The 21,211-nt window shown below is 40.4% G+C and overlaps 1 protein-coding gene across 6 annotated transcripts in view; it reads right to left on the bottom strand.

The window, feature by feature from the left end:
* PLEKHA4 (pleckstrin homology domain containing A4) overlaps positions 1-21,211 on the bottom strand; it is a 2,050,101-nt gene that overhangs the window by 1,013,429 nt on the left and 1,015,461 nt on the right. For all 6 annotated transcript variants that reach the window (XM_044059475.1, XM_044059472.1, XM_044059474.1 and 3 more), the window contains one exon: positions 19,002-19,102. In XM_044059475.1, the coding sequence (XP_043915410.1) occupies positions 19,002-19,102 (101 nt within the window). The remainder of the gene's footprint in view (positions 1-19,001; positions 19,103-21,211) is intronic.

The following is a 21,211-nucleotide window of genomic DNA, read 5'->3' as shown; positions in this document are numbered from 1 at the left end:
CAGGGTTGATCATTCTTGTAAAGTAGTTTCTGGTAATATCCAGTATACTTCTGAAGATTCAGAAGAAATCACCAAGATCTTTGCAGTGACTCCCTTCTGGCCCACGCAACTGTGGTTCTCCCTTTTTTCAGAAATGGCCAGGGGCAATTACTACAAGTTTAAACTGGATCTACTCACACAAGTAGAGGGGTGTTTGACACATCTCAGCATCAATCAACTTCAACTGACTGCCTGGATGATAAAGTCTTAATTCCTTTCAGGGACCTGTTTCCTGAGGATGTACAGTAGCTTCTAATGGAGGCAAGAAAGTCTGATACTAGGAATTCATATATCACCACATGGAAAATGTTTTCTAGTTGGTACCTGCAACATAACTAACACCAATTCAGGGCTAGTTGTTCTCTGGTTATACAATATTTGTGTGAGTTACTATCCTATTCCTTTCTTATTCCTCTATCAAGGTTCATTAATCAGCCATTTCTCTTTCAATGCAATCTCATGTCAAAATGCTTTTGAATGGGGTTTGGCATAACAGGTCTCCAAGAAAACCTGTGTCCCCTCCTTGGGATCTTAATTTTGTGTTAGAGAAGCTAACACGTTCTCCATCTGAACCAGCTAATCTAACTGATTTGAGGTTCTTAACATGGAAATCAATTTTACTGATTGCCCTGACCTCTGCAAGAAGGGAATCTGAGTTGCAAGCTCTTGGGGTGAGTTAATACTATTTCATTTTCCTTATGGACAGGGTTTCTTTAATCCTTCTTTAATGCTTAAAGTGGAATCCGAGTTCTTTTACACAAACTATCCATCTCCCTAGTCTCTTTCCTGAGGCTAAAACTGAGGAAGAAAGGATGTTCCATACCTTGGATATCCACAGACTATTCAGGTGCTGTCTTTAAATCTTTCAGATCTTTGGATCAATTGTTTATTTTTTGAGAAGGTAAGAAGAAGGGACAACCTATGTCAAAACAAAATTATTCCAGGTAGGGTCAGGGCCCACTCTACTAGAGCCTTGGCTTCATCTATGGCTTTTTGGAAAGGATTGCATTCTAGACATATTCTGAAGCTGTTACTTGGTCCTCTGTACATACTTTAAAAAGCACTCTATGCTTGAGTTCTTCTCTAGGTCCAAATCAAGTTTTGCTAGGACCATTCACCTTCTTCTTCTGGCTTTTTCCCTATGATTAGAGGTCACCACAGCGGATCACCTGTCCGTTCATGATTGGCAGTGGAGTTTTATAGTGCCAAGTTGCCAGCCCGGCCCCCAACCTTCCACAGAAAGCACACACATGCATGCACTCACACCTAGGGCCAATTTAGAGTGCCCAATACACCTACAGCATGTCTTTGGGATGAAACCAGAGCACCCGGAGGAAACCAATGTGGCCACAGGGAGGACATGCAGACTCCGCACACAAGGCACCCCAGCCGAGGATCGAACTGGAGAACCTCTTGCTGTGAGGTGACAACACTAACAGCTGCACCACCACGGCCGCCCTAGGGCCATTCGCCCACCACCTACCAAATATATTTAGCTAAGGTAATCTACTCATATAGCTAAGGTTACTACATCAGTGATCAATATGATGCACATAGTACAGTTTTGTAAGGAAACTTACCATGACAGTAGATGTTCAAATGATCATTGCTGCAATAGCCACTTCATCCCTCCTTCCATCTTGTCTTTTGTTGTTTTTTATGTGGTGTGGACATTTATATTTTGTTTTTCCTAGAACTGGCTTTTCAAGGCTCGGCCTACGTCTGTCTGCTGTCAGAAAAGCTCTGAAGGGCTTTGCACCCAAACTTGTCTTTCAGTCAGCTCAGCACAAGATGATTGACAGTTTGGACACTTGGAAGGTGCCCTCAAGCTTTGGAAACTGGTCAGCTGTTACATCCTTGTAAGGATATAACCCATATAACTAAAGCTACTGTAGCAAAGATCATTTGCGTTTCTACTGTTATGGTAAGTTTCCTTACACAACTGTACTTTACTAGGCTTGAGCCACATGGAACCATTGACAAGCTCAGCCCAAATTTCCAGTTGCCCCAAAACACTTTCTGGTTAAGTGACTTACTCAAATACAAGGCATAAATATGGGGCAAACTTGGACATGTTCTACAAAAGTGTAGACAAATAAAAGCATGCTACTCTAAATCACTTAAATGGTATCAGAACAGGCTCTGGATCAACAGATATGTTGTAAAGCACTTCAGTTGTAAAACTCTAATGACTGATATTCACTGACTATAATTTTCAGTGATTTATCAAAGGAAAAAAGTTAACTGCGGTGTGGCAGTTGGTATAGAGGATTAAGGCTCTTGCCTCCTCTAGCCAAGGTACAGGGTTTAATTCTGAGAAGTCACAACTACCTCTCTAACTTTGGCATTAGGTACAATCACACACACACACACACACACACACACACACACACACACACACACACACACACAAAAACACACTTGCACCAGTTTCTTGTGTCTACCAGCTGTGCTGTGAAATAAATCTTGCACTAGTGTGTGCATGTGCTGAGGAAAGCACTGATACTGATCCAGTTCTCTATGTGTGTGATGTGGATGCTGAGGAAAGCAGAAGCAGTATTTGGTATTGACACAAAGCAGGAAAATGTTTTAAAAGTTTTACTGTTGTGGCTGCCCCCCTCCCACCCCCACCCCCAGCCAGCATGGGACTTTAGAGAGCTGCCTAGGTCACCTCATGCTAGATCTGGCCCTGGAAGCAGCTCACACAGGTTCTCCAGTGACTACTAGTCTTACTTCAGATATTGTAGATTTTAAAAGTAAGGTGGAAAAAAAGGTTAATAATCTAGGTTTTGTGGTATGTACTAAGTGGATGGGAAGATATGAACTAAATGGCAACTCAGACTTTAATAATGTTAGGGTAAGGCCTTTCTAGTTTGACTTTTTAGTGCTCACTAGTTTAAACAGAAGAGATACGACTAGAAGTAGCTTCCAAAGTCAAATTTATAGGAAGAGAGGGCAACTCGGGAGCCACTGAGTTTAAAAACACAGCATAGACTGGGTGGGTCCCATGGTAAAAATCCAAAATAGTCATACATCAGTAACAGGCTCTGAATGCTGGTAACTCCCAAAGATTAAACATTTTCATGTTCTGTTCACTATAAAAAAAGTACTTTTCAACTTCTCCCACAAATCAGCTAGATTTAATCACTTTTTATTCGGATAATGGACAATAAAGTATGTCTTTTATCCATGCCATTTTCTGTCAAAACACATTGTCAAAAGTATTGAAGAAACTGCATTTCAGAAACCTCTCATGGTTTGAGAATGCAGAATCTCTATGGCGATTTAAAGAACTCATTACAATAACAATGGATTCAGTAGATCTAAGTAAGTGAGGTGGTGTATACATGTGTGAAGGTTATTTTGGAGTATATTGAAGTTTCTTAACAATTTTTAGGTGTGACACTGCAAGGTGTTTTTTGAGTTTGAACCATGCCATTTAATGAAAGCTGTACAATAGTGTGACTGAGTTATACTAACAACTATGACTTTTTGCAGTTTTATTATATTCAGACTCAGTTTTGCTAACAGTATACACAAGAGGTCTGGAAAGTGAGAAAGGAATATACCAGGGCTGATAACATGCACTGGTACACTCTAGTATCTGTAGCAGGAAAGATACAGGGATAGGATCTTTGTAGGCCTAATAGGCTTTGTGCTGCACTTCTAAAACCTGTATTTACAAGTCCTACTATTATAAGAAAAAAAAAACACAACAGTAAAAGAGAAGAGGGAATGTCAACAAAACCCACAACAGCAGTAAAGGAGAAGAGGGAATGTCAACAAAACCCAAAACAACAGTAAAGGAGAAGAGGGAATGTCAACAAAACGCACAATAACAGTAAAGGTGAAGAGGGAATGTCAACAAAACCCACAACAACAGTAAAGGAGAAGAGGGAATGTCAACAAAACCCACAACAACAGTAAAGGAGTAAAGGGAATGTCAACAAAACCCACAATAACAGAAAAGGAGAAGAGGGGATGTCATCAAAACACACAACAACAGTAAAGGAGAAGAGGGAATGTCAACAAAACCCACAACAACATAAAGGAGAAGAGGGAATGTCAACAAAACCGACAACAACAGTAAAGGAGAAGAGGGAATGTCATCAAAACCCACAACAACAGTAAAGGTGAAGAGGGAATGTCAACAAAACCCACAACAACAGTAAAGGAGAAGAGGGAATGTCAACAAAACCCACAACAACAGTAAAGGTGAAGAGGGAATGTCAACAAAACCCACAACAACAGTAAAGGAGAAGAGGGAATGTCAACAAAACCCACAAGAACATAAAGGAGAAGAGGGAATGTCGACAAAACCCACAACAACAGTAAAGGCAAAGAGGGAATGTCAACAAAACCCACAACAACAGTAAAGGAGAAGAGGAAATGTCAACAAAACCCACAACAACAGTAAAGGAGAAAAGGGAATGTCATCAAAACACACAACAGTAAAGGAGAAGAGGGAATGTCAACAAAACCAACAACAAGTAAAGGAGAAGAGGGAATGTCAGCAAAACCCACAACAACAGTAAAGGAGAAGAGGGAATGTCAACAAAACCCACAACAACAGAAAAGGTGAAGAGGGAATGTCAACAAAATCCACAATAGTAAAGGAGAAGAGGGAATGTCAACAAAACCCAAAATAGTAAAGGAGAATAGGGAATGTCAACAAAACCCACAACAACAGTAAAGGAGAAGAGGGAATGTCAACAAAACCAACAACAACAGCAAAGGAGAAGAGGGAATGTCAACAAAACCAACAACAACAGTAAAAGAGAAGAGGAAATGTCAATAAAACCCACAACAGTAAATGTGAAGAGGGAATGTCAGCAAAACCCACAACAACCGTAAAGGAGAAGAGGGAATGTCAACAAAACCCACAAAAACAGTAAAGGAGAAGACGTAATGCCAACAAAACCCACAACAACAGCAAAGGAGAAAAGGGAATGTCAACAATACCCACAACAACAGTAAAGGAGAAGAAGGAATGTCAACAAAACCCACAACAACAGTAAAGGTGAAGAGGGAATGCCAACAAAACTCATAACAACAGTAAAGGTGAAGAGAGAATGTCAACAAAACCCACAACAGTAAAGGAGAAGAGGGAACTTCATCAAAACACACAACAGTAAAGGAGAAGAGGGAATGTCATCAAAGCACACAACAACAGTAAAGGAGAAGAGGGAATGTCATCAAAACACAACAACAGAAAAGGAGAAGAGGGAATGTCAACAAAACCCACACCAACAGTAAAGGAAAAGAAGAAATGTCAACAAAACCCACAACAACAGTAAAGGAGAAGAGGGAATGTCAACAAAACCCACAACAACAGTAAAGGTGAAGAGGGAATGTCAACAAAACCCAAAACAGTAAAGGAAAAGAAGGATGTCATCAAAACCCACAACAACAGTAAAGGAAAAGAGGGAATGTCAACAAAACCCACAACAACAGTAAAGGTGAAGAGGGAATGTCAACAAAACCCACAATGACAGTAAAGGAGAAGAGGAAATGTCAACAAAACCCACAACAACAGTAAAGGTGAAGAGGGAATGTCAACAAAACCCACAACAACAGTAAAGGAGAAGAGGGAATGTCAACAAAACCCACAATGACAGTAAAGGAGAAAAGGGAATGTCATCAAAACACACAACGACAGTAAAGGTGAAGAGGGAATGTCAACAAAACCCACAACAACAGTAAAGGAGAAGAGGGAATATCAACAAAACCCACAACAACAGTAAAGGAGAAGAGGAAATGTCAACAAAACCCACAACAAAAGTAAAGGTGAAGAGGGAATGTCAACAAAACCCACAACAACAGTAAACGAGAAGAGGGAATGTCAACAAAACCCACAACAACAGTAAAGGAGAAGAGGAAATATCAACAAAACCCACAACAACAGTAAAGGAGAAGAGGAAATGTCAACAAAACCCACAACAACAGTAAAGGAGAAGAGGGAATGTCAACAAAACCCACAACAACAGTAAAGGTGAAGAGGAAATGTCAACAAAACCCACAACAACAGTAAAGGAGAAGAGGGAATGTCAACAAAACCCACAACAGTAAAGGAGAAAAGGGAATGTCATCAAAACATACAACGACAGTAAAGGTGAAGAGGGAATGTCAACAAAACCCACAACAACAGTAAATGAGAAGAGGGAATGTCAAAAAAACCCACAACAGTAAAGGAGAAGAGGGAATGTCAACAAAACCCACAACAACAGTAAAGGAGAAGAGGGAATGTCAACAAAACCCACAACAACATAAAGGAGAAGAGGGAATGTCATCAAAACCCACAACAGTAAAGGAGAAGGGGGAATGCCATCAAAACACACAACAACAGTAAAAGAAAAGAGGGAATGTCAACAAAACCCACAGCAACAGTAAAGGAGAAGAGGGAATGTCAACAAAACCCACAACAACAGTAATTGAGAAGAGGGAATGTCAACAAAACCCACAATAGTAAAGGAGAATAGGGAATGTCAACAAAACCCACAACAACTGTAAAGGAGAAGAGGGAATGTCAACAAAACCCACAACAACATAAAGGAGAAGAGGGAATGTCGACAAAACCCACAACAACAGTAAAGGCAAAGAGGGAATGTCAACAAAACCCACAACAACAGTAAAGGTGAAGAGGAAATTTCAACAAAACACACAACAGTAAAGGAGAAGAAGGAATGTCAACAAAACCCACAACAGTAAAGGAGAAGAGGGAATATCAACAAAACCCACAACAACAGTAAAGGTGAAGAGGGAATGTCAACAAAACCCACAACAACAGTAAAGGAGAAGAGGGAATGTCAACAAAACCCACAACAGTAAAGGAGAAGAGGGAATGTCAACAAAACCCACAACAACAGTAAAGGAGAAGAGGGAATGTCAACAAAACCCACAACAACAGTAAAGCAGAAGAGGAAATGTCAACAAAACCCACAACAACTGTAAAGGAGAAAAGGGAATGTCATCAAAACACACAATAGTAAAGGAGAAGAGGGAATGTCAACAAAACCGACAACAAGTAAAGGAGAAGAGGGAATGTCAGCAAAACCCACAACAACAGTAAAGGAGAAGAGAGAATGTCAACAAAACCCACAACAACAGTAAAGGTGAAGAGGGAATGTCAACAAAACCCACAACAACAGTAAAGGAGAAGAGGGAATGTCAACAAAACCCACAAGAACATAAAAGAGAAGAGGGAATGTCGACAAAACCCACAACAACAGTAAAGGCGAAGAGGGAATGTCAACAAAACCCACAACAACAGTAAAGGAGAAGAGGAAATGTCAACAAAACCCACAACAACAGTAAAGGAGAAAAGGGAATGTCATCAAAACAGACAACAGTAAAGGAGAAGAGGGAATGTCAACAAAACCGACAACAAGTAAAGGAGAAGAGGGAATGTCAGCAAAACCCACAACAACAGTAAAGGAAAAGAGAGAATGTCAACAAAACCCACAACAACAGAAAAGGTGAAGAGGGAATGTCAACAAAATCCACAATAGTAAAGGAGAAGAGGGAATGTCCACAAAACCCAAAATAGTAAAGGAGAATAGGGAATGTCAACAAAACCCACAACAACAGTAAAGGAGAAGAGGGAATGTCAACAAAACCAACAACAACAGCAAAGGAGAAGAGGGAATGTCAACAAAACCAACAACAACAGTAAAGGAGAAGAGGAAATGTCAATAAAACCCACAACAACAGTAAAGGTGAAGAGGGAATGTCAGCAAAACCCACAACAACCGTAAAGGAGAAGAGGGAATGTCAACAAAACCCACAAAAACAGTAAAGCAGAAGAAGGAATGCCAACAAAACCCACAACAACAGCAAAGGAGAAAAGGGAATGTCAACAATACCCACAACAACAGTAAAGGAGAAGAGGGAATGTCAACAAAACCCACAACAACAGTAAAGATGTAGAGGGAATGTCAACAAAACCCACAACAACAGTAAAGGTGAAGAGGGAATGTCAACAAAACCCACAACAGTAAAGGAGAAGAGGGAACTTCATCAAAACACACAACAGTAAAGGAGAAGAGGGACTGTCATCAAAGCACACAACAACAGTAAAGGAGAAGAGGGAATGTCATCAAAACACAACAACAGTAAAGGAGAAGAGGGAATGTCAACAAAACCCACAACAACAGTAAAGAAAAAGAAGAAATGTCAACAAAACCCACAACAACAGTAAAGGAGAAGAGGGAATGTCAACAAAACCCACAACAACAGTAAAGGTGAAGAGGGAATGTCAACAAAACCCAAAACAGTAAAGGAGAAGAAGGATGTCATCAAAACCCACAACAACAGTAAAGGAAAAGAGGGAATGTCAACAAAACCCACAACAACAGTAAAGGTGAAGAGGGAATGTCAACAAAACCCACAACAACAGTAAAGGAGAAGAGGAAATGTCAACAAAACCCACAACAACAGTAAAGGAGAAGAGGGAATGTCAACAAAACCCACAACAACAGTAAAGGTGAAGAGGGAATGTCAACAAAACCCACAAAACAGTAAAGGAGAAGAGGGAATGTCAACAAAACCCACAATGACAGTAAAGGAGAAAAGGGAATGTCATCAAAACACACAACGACAGTAAAGGTGAAGAGGGAATGTCAACAAAACCCACAACAACAGTAAAGGAGAAGAGGGAATATCAACAAAACCCACAACAACAGTAAAGGAGAAGAGGAAATGTCAACAAAACCCACAACAACAGTAAAGGTGAAGAGGGAATGTCAACAAAACCCACAACAACAGTAAAGGAGAAGAGTGAATGTCAACAAAACCCACAACAACAGTAAAGGAGAAGAGGAAATGTCAACAAAACCCACAACAACAGTAAAGGAGAAGAGGAAACGTCAACAAAACCCACAACAACAGTAAAGGAAAAGAGGGAATGTCAACAAAACCCACAACAACAGTAAAGGTGAAGAGGAAATGTCAACAAAACCCACAACAACAGTAAAGGAGAAGAGGGAATGTCAACAAAACCCACAACAGTAAAGGAGAAAAGGGAATGTCATCAAAACACACAACGACAGTAAAGGTTAAGAGGGAATGTCAACAAAACCCACAACAACAGTAAAGGAGAAGAGGGAATGTCAAAAAAACCCACAACAGTAAAGGAGAAGAGGGAATGTCAACAAAACCCACAACAACAGTAAAGGAAAAGAGGGAATGTCAACAAAACCCACAACAACATAAAGGAGAAGAGGGAATGTCATCAAAACCCACAACAGTAAAGGAGAAGAGGGAATGCCATCAAAACACACAACAACAGTAAAGGAAAAGAGGGAATGTCAACAAAACCCACAACAACAGTAAAGGAGAAGAGGGAATGTCAACAAAACCCACAACAACAGTAATTGAGAAGAGGGAATGTCAACAAAACCCACAATAGTAAAGGAGAATAGGGAATGTCAACAAAACCCACAACAACTGTAAAGGAGAAGAGGGAATGTCAACAAAACCCACAACAACATAAAGGAGAAGAGGGAATGTCGACAAAACCCACAACAACAGTAAAGGCAAAGAGGGAATGCCAACAAAACCCACAACAACAGTAAAGGTGAAGAGGAAATTTCAACAAAACACACAACAGTAAAGGAGAAGAGGGAATGTCAACAAAACCCACAACAGTAAAGGAGAAGAGGGAATGTCAACAAAACCCACAACAACAGTAAAGGTGAAGAGGGAATGTCAACAAAACCCACAACAACAGTAAAGGAGAAGAGGGAATGTCAACAAAACCCACAACAACAGTAAAGGAGAAGAGGGAATGTCAACAAAACCCACAACAACAGTAAAGGAGAAGAGGGAATGTCAACAAAACCCACAACAACAGTAAAGCAGAAGAGGAAATGTCAACAAAACCCACAACAACAGTAAAGGAGAAAAGGGAATGTCATCAAAACACACAACAGTAAAGGAGAAGAGGGAATGTCAACAAAACCGACAACAAGTAAAGGGGAAGAGGGAATGTCAGCAAAACCCACAACAACAGTAAAGGAGAAGAGAGAATGTCAACAAAACCCACAACAACAGTAAAGGTGAAGAGGGAATGTCAACAAAATCCACATTAGTAAAGGAGAAGAGGGAATGTCAACAAAACCCAAAATAGTAAAGGAGAAGAGGGAATGTCAACAAAACCCACTACAACAGTAAAGGAGAAGAGGGAATCTCAACAAAACCCACAACAACAGCAAGAGAGAAGAGGAAATGTCAACAAAACCCACAAGAACAGTAAAGGAGAAGAGGAAATGTCAATAAAACCCACAACAACAGTAAAGGTGAAGAGGGAATGTCAGCAAAACCCACAACAACTGTAAAGGAGAAGAGGGAATGTCAACAAAACCCACAACAACAGTAAAGGAGAAGACGGAATGCCAACAAAACCCACAACAACAGCAAAGGAGAAGAGGGACTGTCAACAATACCCACAACAACAGTAAAGGAGAAGAGGGAATGTCAACAAAACCCACAACAACAGTAAATGTGAAGAGGGAATGTCAACAAAACCCACAACAACAGTAAAGGTGAAGAGGGAATGTCAACAAAACCCACAACAGTAAAGGAGAAGAGGGGACTTCATCAAAACACACAACAGTAAAGGAGAAGAGGGAATGTCATCAAAGCACACAACAACAGTAAAGGAAAAGAGGGAATGTCATCAAAACACAACAACAGTAAAGGAGAAGAGGGAATGTCAACAAAACCCACAACAACAGTAAAGGAGAAGAAGAAATATCAAAACCCACAACAACAGTAAAGGAGAAGAGGGAATGTCAAAAAAACCCACAACAACAGTAAAGGTGATGAGGGAATGTCAATAAGCCCACAACAGTAAAGGACAAGAGGGAATGTCATCAAAACCCACAGCAACAGTAAAGGAATAGAGGGAATGTCAACAAAACCCACAACAACAGTAAAGGTGAAGAGGGAATGTCAACAAAACCCACAACAATAGTAACGGAGAAGAGGAAATGTCAACAAAACCCACAACAACAGTAAAGGAGAAGAGGGAATGTCAACAAAACACACAACAACAGTAAAGGAGAAGAGGAAATGTCAACAAAACCCACAACAACAGTAAAGGAAAAGAGGGAATGTCAACAAAACCCACAACAGTAAAGGTGAAGAGGGAATGTCAAAAACCCACAACAGTAAAGGAGAAGAGGGAATGTCAACAAAACCCACAACAACAGTAAAGGAGAAGAGGGAATATCAACAAAACCCACAACAACAGTAAAGGAGAAGAGGAAATGTCAACAAAACCCACAACAACAGTAAAGGAGAAGAGGAAATGTCAGCAAAACCCACAGCAACAGTAAAGGAGAAGAGGAAATGTCAACAAAACCCACAACAACAGTAAAGGAAAAGAGGGAATGTCAACAAAACCCACAACAACAGTAAAGGAAAAGAGGGAATGTCAACAAAACCCACAACAACAGTAAAGGTGAAGAGGAAATGTCAACAAAACCCACAACAACAGTAAAGGAGAAGAGGGAATGTCAACAAAACCCACAATAGTAAAGGAGAAAAGGGAATGTCATCAAAACACACAACGACAGTAAAGGTGAAGAGGGAATGTCAACAAAACCCACAACAACATAAAGGAGAAGAGGGAATGTCATCAAAACCCACAACAGTAAAGGAGAAGAGGGAATGCCATCAAAACACAAAACAACAGTAAAGGAAACGAGGAAATGTCAACAAAACCCACAACAACAGTAAAGGCGAAGAGGGAATGTCAAAAAAACCCACAACAGTAAAGGAGAAGAGGGAATGTCAACAAAACCCACAACAACAGTAAAGGAGAAGAGGGAATGCCAACAAAACCCACAACAACATAAAGGAGAAGAGGGAATGTCATCAAAACCCACAACAGTAAAGGAGAAGAGGGAATGCCATCAAAACACACAACAACAGTAAAGGAAACGAGGGAATGTCAACAAAACCCACAGCAACAGTAAAGGAGAAGAGGGAATGTCAACAAAACCCACAACAACAGTAATTGAGAAGAGGGAATGTCAACAAAACCCACAATAGTAAAGGAGAAGAGGGAATGTCAACAAAACCCACAACAACTGTAAAGGAGAAGAGGGAATGTCAAAAATACCCCACAATATTAAACGAGAAGATGGAATGTCAACAAACCCACAACAGTAAAGGAGAAGAGGAAATGTCAACAAAACCCACAACAACAGTAAAGGATAAGACGGAATGCCAACAAAACCCACAACAACTGCAAAGGAGAAGAGAGAATGTCAACAAAACCCACAACAACAGTAAAGGAGAAGAGGAAATGTCAACAAAACTCACAACAACAGTAAAGGTGAAGAGAGAATGTCAACAAAACCCACAACAACTGTAAAGGAGAAGAGGGAATGTCAAAAAAAACCCACAATAGTAAAGGAGAAGATGGAATGTCAACAAAACCCACAACAGTAAAGGAGAAGAGGGAATGTCAACAAAACCCACAACAACAGCAAAGGAGAAAATGGAATGTTAACAAAACCCACAACAACAGTAAAGGTGAAGAGGGAATGTCAACAAAACCCACAACAACAGTAAAGGAGAAGAAAGAAGGTCAACAAAACCCACAACAACAGTAAAAGAGAAGAGGGAATGTCATAAAAGCACACAACAGTAAAGGAGAAGAGGGAATGTCATCAAAGCACACAACAACAGTAAAGGTGAAGAGGGAATGTCAACAAAACCCACAACAACAGTAAAATAGAAGAGGGAATGTCAACAAAACCTACAACAACAGTAAATGTGAAGAGAGAATGTCAACAAAACCCACAACAACAGTAAAGGAGAAGAGGGAATGTCAACAAAACCCACAATAGTAAAGGAGAAAAGGGAATGTCATCAAAACACACAACGACAGTAAAGGTGAAGAGGGAATGTCAACAAAACCCACAACAACATAAAGGAGAAGAGGGAATGTCATCAAAACCCACAACAGTAAAGGAGAAGAGGGAATGCCATCAAAACACAAAACAACAGTAAAGGAAATGAGGAAATGTCAACAAAACCCACAACAACAGTAAAGGAGAAGAGGGAATGTCAAAAAAACCCACAACAGTAAAGGAGAAGAGGGAATGTCAACAAAACCCACAACAACAGTAAAGGAGAAGAGGGAATGCCAACAAAACCCACAACAACATAAAGGAGAAGAGGGAATGTCATCAAAACCCACAACAGTAAAGGAGAAGAGGGAATGCCATCAAAACACACAACAACAGTAAAGGAAATGAGGGAATGTCAACAAAACCCACAGCAACAGTAAAGGAGAAGAGGGAATGTCAACAAAACCCACAACAACAGTAATTGAGAAGAGGGAATGTCAACAAAACCCACAATAGTAAAGGAGAAGAGGGAATGTCAACAAAACCCACAACAACTGTAAAGGAGAAGAGGGAATGTCAAAAATACCCCACAATATTAAACGAGAAGATGGAATGTCAACAAACCCACAACAGTAAAGGAGAAGAGGAAATGTCAACAAAACCCACAACAACAGTAAAGGATAAGACGGAATGCCAACAAAACCCACAACAACTGCAAAGGAGAAGAGAGAATGTCAACAAAACCCACAACAACAGTAAAGGAGAAGAGGAAATGTCAACAAAACTCACAACAACAGTAAAGGTGAAGAGGGAATGTCAACAAAACCCACAACAACTGTAAAGGAGAAGAGGGAATGTCAAAAAAAACCCACAATAGTAAAGGAGAAGATGGAATGTCAACAAAACCCACAACAGTAAAGGAGAAGAGGGAATGTCAACAAAACCCACTACAACAGCAAAGGAGAAAATGGAATGTTAACAAAACCCACAACAACAGTAAAGGTGAAGAGGGAATGTCAACAAAACCCACAACAACAGTAAAGGAGAAGAGGGAAGGTCAACAAAACCCACAACAACAGTAAAAGAGAAGAGGGAATGTCATAAAAGCACACAACAGTAAAGGAGAAGAGGGAATGTCATCAAAGCACACAACAACAGTAAAGGTGAAGAGCGAATGTCAACAAAACCCACAACAACAGTAAAATAGAAGAGGGAATGTCAACAAAACCTACAACAACAGTAAATGTGAAGAGGGAATGTCAACAAAACCCACAACAACAGTAAAGGAGAAGAGGGAATGTCAGCAAAACCCACAACAACATAAAGGAGAAGAGGGAATGTCATCAAAACACACAACAGTAAAGGTGAAGATGGAATGTCAACAAAACCCACAACAACAGTAAAGGAATGCCAACAAAACCCACAGCAACAGTAAAGGAATAGAGGAATGTCATCAAAACACGAGGAATGCCAACAAAACCCACAACAACAGTAAAGGAGAAGAGGAAATGTCAACAAAACCCACAACAACAGTAAAGGAGAAGAGGAAATGTCAACAAAGCCCACAACAACAGTAAAGGTGAAGAGGGAATGTCAGCAAAACCCAAAACAACATAAAGGAGAAAACCCAACAACAGTAAAGATGAAGAGGGAATGTCAACAAAACCCACAACAGAACAAAACACAACAACAGTAAAGGAGAAGAGGAATGCCAACAAAACTGAAAACAACAATAAAGGAGAAGAGGAAATGTCAATAAAACCCACAACAACAGTAAAGGAGAAGAGGGAATGTCAACAAAACCCACAACAACAGTAAAGGAGAAGAGGGAATGTCAACAAAACCCACAACAACAGTAAAGGAGAAGAGGGAATGTCAACAAAACCCACGGAATGTCAACAAAACAGTAAAGGAGAAGAGGGAATGTCAACAAAACCCACAACAACTGTAAAGGAGAAGAGGGAATGTCAAAAATACCCCACAATATTAAACGAGAAGATGGAATGTCAACAAACCCACAACAGTAAAGGAGAAGAGGAAATGTCAACAAAACCCACAACAACAGTAAAGGATAAGACGGAATGCCAACAAAACCCACAACAACTGCAAAGGAGAAGAGAGAATGTCAACAAAACCCACAACAACAGTAAAGGAGAAGAGGAAATGTCAACAAAACTCAAAACAACAATAAAGGTGAAGAGGGAATGTCAACAAAACCCACAACAACTGTAAAGGAGAAGAGGGAATGTCAAAAAAAACCCACAATAGTAAAGGAGAAGATGGAATGTCAACAAAACCCACAACAGTAAAGGAGAAGAGGGAATGTCAACAAAACCCACAACAACAGCAAAGGAGAAAATGGAATGTTAACAAAACCCACAACAACAGTAAAGGTGAAGAGGGAATGTCAACAAAACCCACAACAACAGTAAAGGAGAAGAGGGAAGGTCAACAAAACCCACAACAACAGTAAAAGAGAAGAGGGAATTTCATAAAAGCACACAACAGTAAAGGAGAAGAGGGAATGTCATCAAAGCACACAACAACAGTAAAGGTGAAGAGGGAATGTCAACAAAACCCACAACAACAGTAAAATAGAAGAGGGAATGTCAACAAAACCTACAACAACAGTAAATGTGAAGAGGGAATGTCAACAAAACCCACAACAACAGTAAAGGAGAAGAGGGAATGTCAACAAAACCCACAACAACATAAAGGAGAAGAGGGAATGTCATCAAAACACACAACAGTAAAGGTGAAGATGGAATGTCAACAAAACCCACAACAACAGTAAAGGTGAAGAGGGAATGTCAACAAAACCCACAACAACAGCAAAGGAGAAGAGGGAATGTCAACAAAACCCACAGCAACAGTAAAGGAATAGAGGGAATGTCATCAAAACACACAACGACAATAAAGGTGAAGAGGGAATGCCAACAAAACCCACAACAACAGTAAAGGAGAAGAGGAAATGTCAACAAAACCCACAACAACAGTAAAGGAGAAGAGGAAATGTCAACAAAGCCCACAACAACAGTAAAGGTGAAGAGGGAATGTCAGCAAAACCCAAAACAACATAAAGGAGAAGAGAGAATGTCAACAAAACCCACAACAACAGTAAAGATGAAGAGGGAATGTCAACAAAACCCACAACAGTAAAGGAGAAGAGGGAGTGTCAACAAAACCGACAACAACAGTAAAGGAGAAGAGGAAATATCAACAAAACCCACAACAACAGTAAAGGAGAAGAGGGAATGTCAACAAAACTGACAACAACAATAAAGGAGAAGAGGAAATGTCAATAAAACCCACAACAACAGTAAAGGAGAAGAGGGAATGTCAACAAAACCCACAACAACAGTAAAGGAGAAGAGGGAATGTCAACAAAACCCACAACAACAGTAAAGGAGAAGAGGGAATGTCAACAAAACCGACAACAAGTAAAGGAGAAGAGGGAATGTCAACAAAACGCACAATAGTAAAAGAGAAGAGGGAATGTCAACAAAATCCACAACAACAGTAAAGGAGAAGAGGGAATGTCAACAAAACCTGCAATAGTAAAGGAGAAGAGTGAATGTCATCAAAACACACAACAGTAAAGGAGAAGAGGGAATGTCAACAAAACCCACAACAACAGTAAAGGAGAAGAGGGAATGTCAACAAAACCCATAGCAACATTAAAGGAGAAGAGGAAATGTCAACAAAACCCACAACAACAGTAAAGGAGAAGAAGGAATGTCAACAAAACCCACAACAACAGGAAAACAGAAGAGGGAATGTCAACAATTATTGTTCTAGTTTAATGTTATTTTTTGTGGGGGCAAACCTTTTTGAACATTCGATATGGGGTGTCAGTGTGTCAGAGTCCCCCACACTACTTAAATATTAAGTACAAGATCACCATACCTCAAAGCAAACAAAATACTCCAAAATGAGGTAATCTTGGGATTATTATATGTAAATTCCCATTTTTGCATAGTCAGTCTTGTGGATTTCAGAACTGTTAATGATATAATGCTTTATTTGTATTATTAATTACAGTCTTAGCCTGAATGTTAAACATGAGCAATAGGTCAAACATGCCTTATAGAACTTTGGTGGGCTCCTACCTTTCAGTCACTGCCCTTCAGACTGACTTATGACTGTTCAAAGTTACACAATTTAGAGGCAAACAGCATATTTCATTTTTTTGTATTGAAATACAGGCCAGAGTTACAAGCTGTTTCCAGACAATGGAAAGAGCTGGACAAAAATGGTAGAACCACCCACTCATTAAAATAGATTGTTACTATGTTTCCACATAAAGAATGAAAAAATATGTTGTTCATGCCTAATCACTGAGGTATACCTCCTGATCTTAACTGCAAGATGAGACATATTTTAGAAAGGATGGAAAATTAATAATATCTAGAGTCATAATGCCTAGTTCATATTAAACAATGTGTCACATCAGATTTCAAGGACAGTTATCAGAACATCTCAGCTTCTACACACTGTGCTTTTTCAGATGTCTTAAGAAACACTTTGTGTGAAAGCTTGGTTACTTAATAAAGCACTTTGGAACCTGGTGTTTCAGTTGTCTTTTATCTGGGCATTCTTGTGCAGTACACACACAAAGATGAGCGTGCAAGAGTGCACAGTTACTACTAGAGTTACTAATTAGTCTGAAGAGGACTAGTAATTCTGCTGGGGTGATGTTAATCTGCAGGTGTAGTGTGCATCATAATTTATTGTTCTGATTGTTACCATTATTTTTCACTAATTAGGCATAAAGTGTGTGTGTGTGTGTGTGTGTGTGTGTGTGTGTGTGTGTGTGTGTGTGTGTGTGTGTGTGTGTGTGTGTGTGTGTGTGTGTGTGTGTGTCTGTGTGTGTGTGTGTGTGTGTGTGTGTGTGTGTGTGTGTGTATGTGTGTCTGTCTTTCTGTGTGTATGTGTGTGTGTGTGTGTGTGTGTGTGTGTGTGTGTGTGTGTGTGCGCGTGTGTGTGTCTGTCTGTGTCTGTGTCTGTGTGTGTGTGCGTGTGTGTGTGTGTGTGTGTGTGTCTGTGTGTGTCTGTGTGTGTGTGTGTGTGTGTGTGTGTCTGTCTTTCTGTGTGTGTGTGTCTGTCTGTCTGTGTGTGTGTGTGTGTGTGTGTGTGTCTGTGTGTGTGTGTGTGTGTGTGTGTGTCTGTGTGTGTGTGTGTGTGTGTGTGTGTGTGTGTGTGTATGTGTGTCTGTCTGTGTCTGTCTGTGTCTGTCTCTGTGTGTGTGTGTCTGTGTTTGTCTGTGTGTGTGTGTGTCTGTCTTTCTGTGTGTGTGTGTGTGTGCGTGTGTGCGTGTGTGTGTGTGTGAGTGTTTGTATGTGTGTGTGTGTGTGTTTGTATGTGTGTGTGTGTGTGTCTGTGTGTGTGTGTGTGTGTGTGTGTGTGTGTGTGTGTGTGTGTGTGTGTGTGTGTGTGTGTGTGTGTGTGTATAAGAAGAATTATCCCTAAGTGGAGGCTATATTCTGTTTTGAGACTGAGATGGAACATGGGTACACCTGAGATTATCCATGCAGAACTATCAGCAGGCAAAACCAAAGTCGTAGCCGGTTATAGATCGCCCACCATGTCCCAAGATGCTCACTCTGCATTCCTTGAGACATTGGAAAATATAAAGGCGTGTATCTAAGGAGGCAGTTTAAGAAATAATAGTTTCAACAGGCTGGGAGAGACTGACTTTTTTTTTCTGAGAAGTGATTCTACAACTCCGTGATCAAAGACACATGACAATATAATTTTTAAAACTGCGTGGCGTCTGTTTTAGCCAGTTTTTGTTAACTCGATTCTCCTTTTCTAAGACTAAACCATAAGTGTTACAAAGTCAAGAAAAGTTGAATATCTGCATGGACACGGCAGTAATGTTACATAACTCACACTATAGACATTCATTGCTCTGTAGATTTGTTTGTTCTATTTTGCTTTTAGAGTTGCACTAAATATGTGGCTTCTCTACCCTAAACAGCAAATAAGTGTATCATCTGTTATCAAATGAGTTATTCTTAGCACAACTCATCAGACAGAATGTTGACAGATTTTTTTTTTACTTTGCAGGTTCTAATATCAGCTTTATGTACAAATACTTACCTTAAAAGCAAACTTTCTGTTTTTGACTTCTTTGGGCTCAGCTGGCATGACCTTGTAACTCGGCAGAGACATACTTCCTAGAACTGTTTCTTCCCGACTGTCTGTTTAAAGAAACACATTTAGTCAGTTACAGGAGTAACTTTATAAAATATACTGCAAACTCAAACACCACCTTATCTGCAGAGCCCAGTTTTTAGGGGTATAACTAACCCTCAGCTTTTGGGATTGTAAAAATGCTGTAGACATTTATTTGGTTGAATTCAGAGCATGGCATGCTGTTTCCAAATAATGTTGAATACTAGGATTACTAACTAGGATACACAACAATGGGAGAGTCATCATCATATTTCGGCTGTTCCCGTTAGGGATCGCCACACTGGATCATCTGCCATTTCTTCCTGTCCTCTGCATCTTGCTCTCTCACACCAACCACCTGCATGCCTTCTCTCACCACATCCATAAACCTTATCTTAGGCCTTCCTCTTTTCCTGTTGCCTGGTAGCTTCATCCTTAGCATCTTTTTCCCAATACAGAGTACAGCATCCCTCCTCAGCACATGTCCAAACCAACGTAATCCTGCCTCTCTGGCTTTGTCTCCAAACCTTCCAACCTGGGCTGACCCTCTAATATACTTATTCCTAATCCTGTCCACCCTCGTCATACCCAGTGCAAACCTTAACATCTTTCACTCTGCCACTTCCAGCTCTAACTCCTGCCTTTTTGTCAATGCCATTGTCTCTAACCCATATAACATAGCTGGTCTCACTACCCTCTTGAAGACCTTTCCTTTCACTCTAAATGGTACTCGTCTGTCACAAATCACTACTGACACTCTTCTCCATCCACTCCACCCTGCCTGTACTCGCTTCTTCACCTCTCTTCCACACTCACCGTTACTCTGAACTATTTATCCCAAGTATTTAAAGTCATGCACCTTTGCCACCTCTACTCCTTGTATCCTCACCATTCCTCCATCCTCCCTCTCATTCATACACATATATTCTGTCTTAGTCCTGCTGACCTTCATTCCTCTTCTCTCTAGAGCATATCCCCATCTCTCCAGGGTCTCCTCCACCTGTTCCCTACTCTCACTGCAGATCACAATGTCATCTGCAAACATTTTGACCCTGACTGACATTATAAACACTTATAAGATATTGAGGAATATGACAGCTTTTATTTCCCTGAGATACCAAAAACATTTTGTATTTGTTTAAGAAATGCCAAGATTGTTATTAACACAAGACAAGACAGCTATAAAGTTAACGCTTGGTTTTGAAAAGTATTTACACCTGGACTTGTGGAGTTTAATTGACTGCCTCACACACACACATAGCACAGTCCTATTTGCCTTACACTATACAGCACTGTCACCGTGCTTTATAAGACTGAATTGGGGGGGGGGGGCTATACCTGCACCCAGCAACCTGTCTTCCTTTCTGCTCAGTACTACCAGTCTGCATGTAACTCTTTGGGTGTTTTGGACTCTGCAGTCAACGTTTGTCTCTAACAGCTGATAGGTAATGTTTCCTGCTCTTAATGTGGAGCACAGGATTGCCAGAATGTCTGAGAGACCAGTCTGTACATCCATGGGACAGTCTGAGATACTGAGATATGGCTACACTTGAATATGTCAAGAATATTGTGTGGAGTGCAAAGAAGTCAGACATAAGACATACTGCCATTAAGGTCAAGCGACCTAGTTACAGTGCTAGTAATGTTACAACTGAAAGTAATTCTCATGGAGTGTATGGTGACAGGTTGCTGATATGTATTGCCAGTTTCCTACCGTGTAAGCTGTCAATGATGATAGCACATTTGGTGCAGGCTAAGTGAATATAACAGGACTTCATCAAACTAAAACTCAATAACGAATCAATTTTAGGGTCAAGTACTGAAAATTTACCCCGCACTCAGTACGTGATTCACCCCGCTCTCAGTATCTGATTCACCCCGCTCTCACTACCTGATTCACCCCGCTCTCAGTACCTGATTCACCCCGCTCTCAGTACCTGAACTGTTACTAACCCCACTCTCAGTATCTGAACTGTTACTATCCTCGCTTTCAGTACCTGAACGGTTACTACTGCACCTCAGGGTGAGTGCCAGGTCATTTAGGGTGTCAGGCAGTGGACTTAAAGATAGACCAGACTTCTTCATAGGTAACAAGAGCCTCATACCTGATGTCACTGTTTCTAATCTAGTGTGTT

This window comes from Protopterus annectens, chromosome 17.part0 (genome assembly GCF_019279795.1).
Source record: "Protopterus annectens isolate FY-2018-M chromosome 17.part0, PAN1.0, whole genome shotgun sequence".
In the NCBI taxonomy this organism is placed as follows: domain Eukaryota; kingdom Metazoa; phylum Chordata; order Ceratodontiformes; family Protopteridae; genus Protopterus; species Protopterus annectens.
Note: the sequence above shows the minus strand (reverse complement) of the source record. Positions and strands in the feature narration are given on the sequence as shown.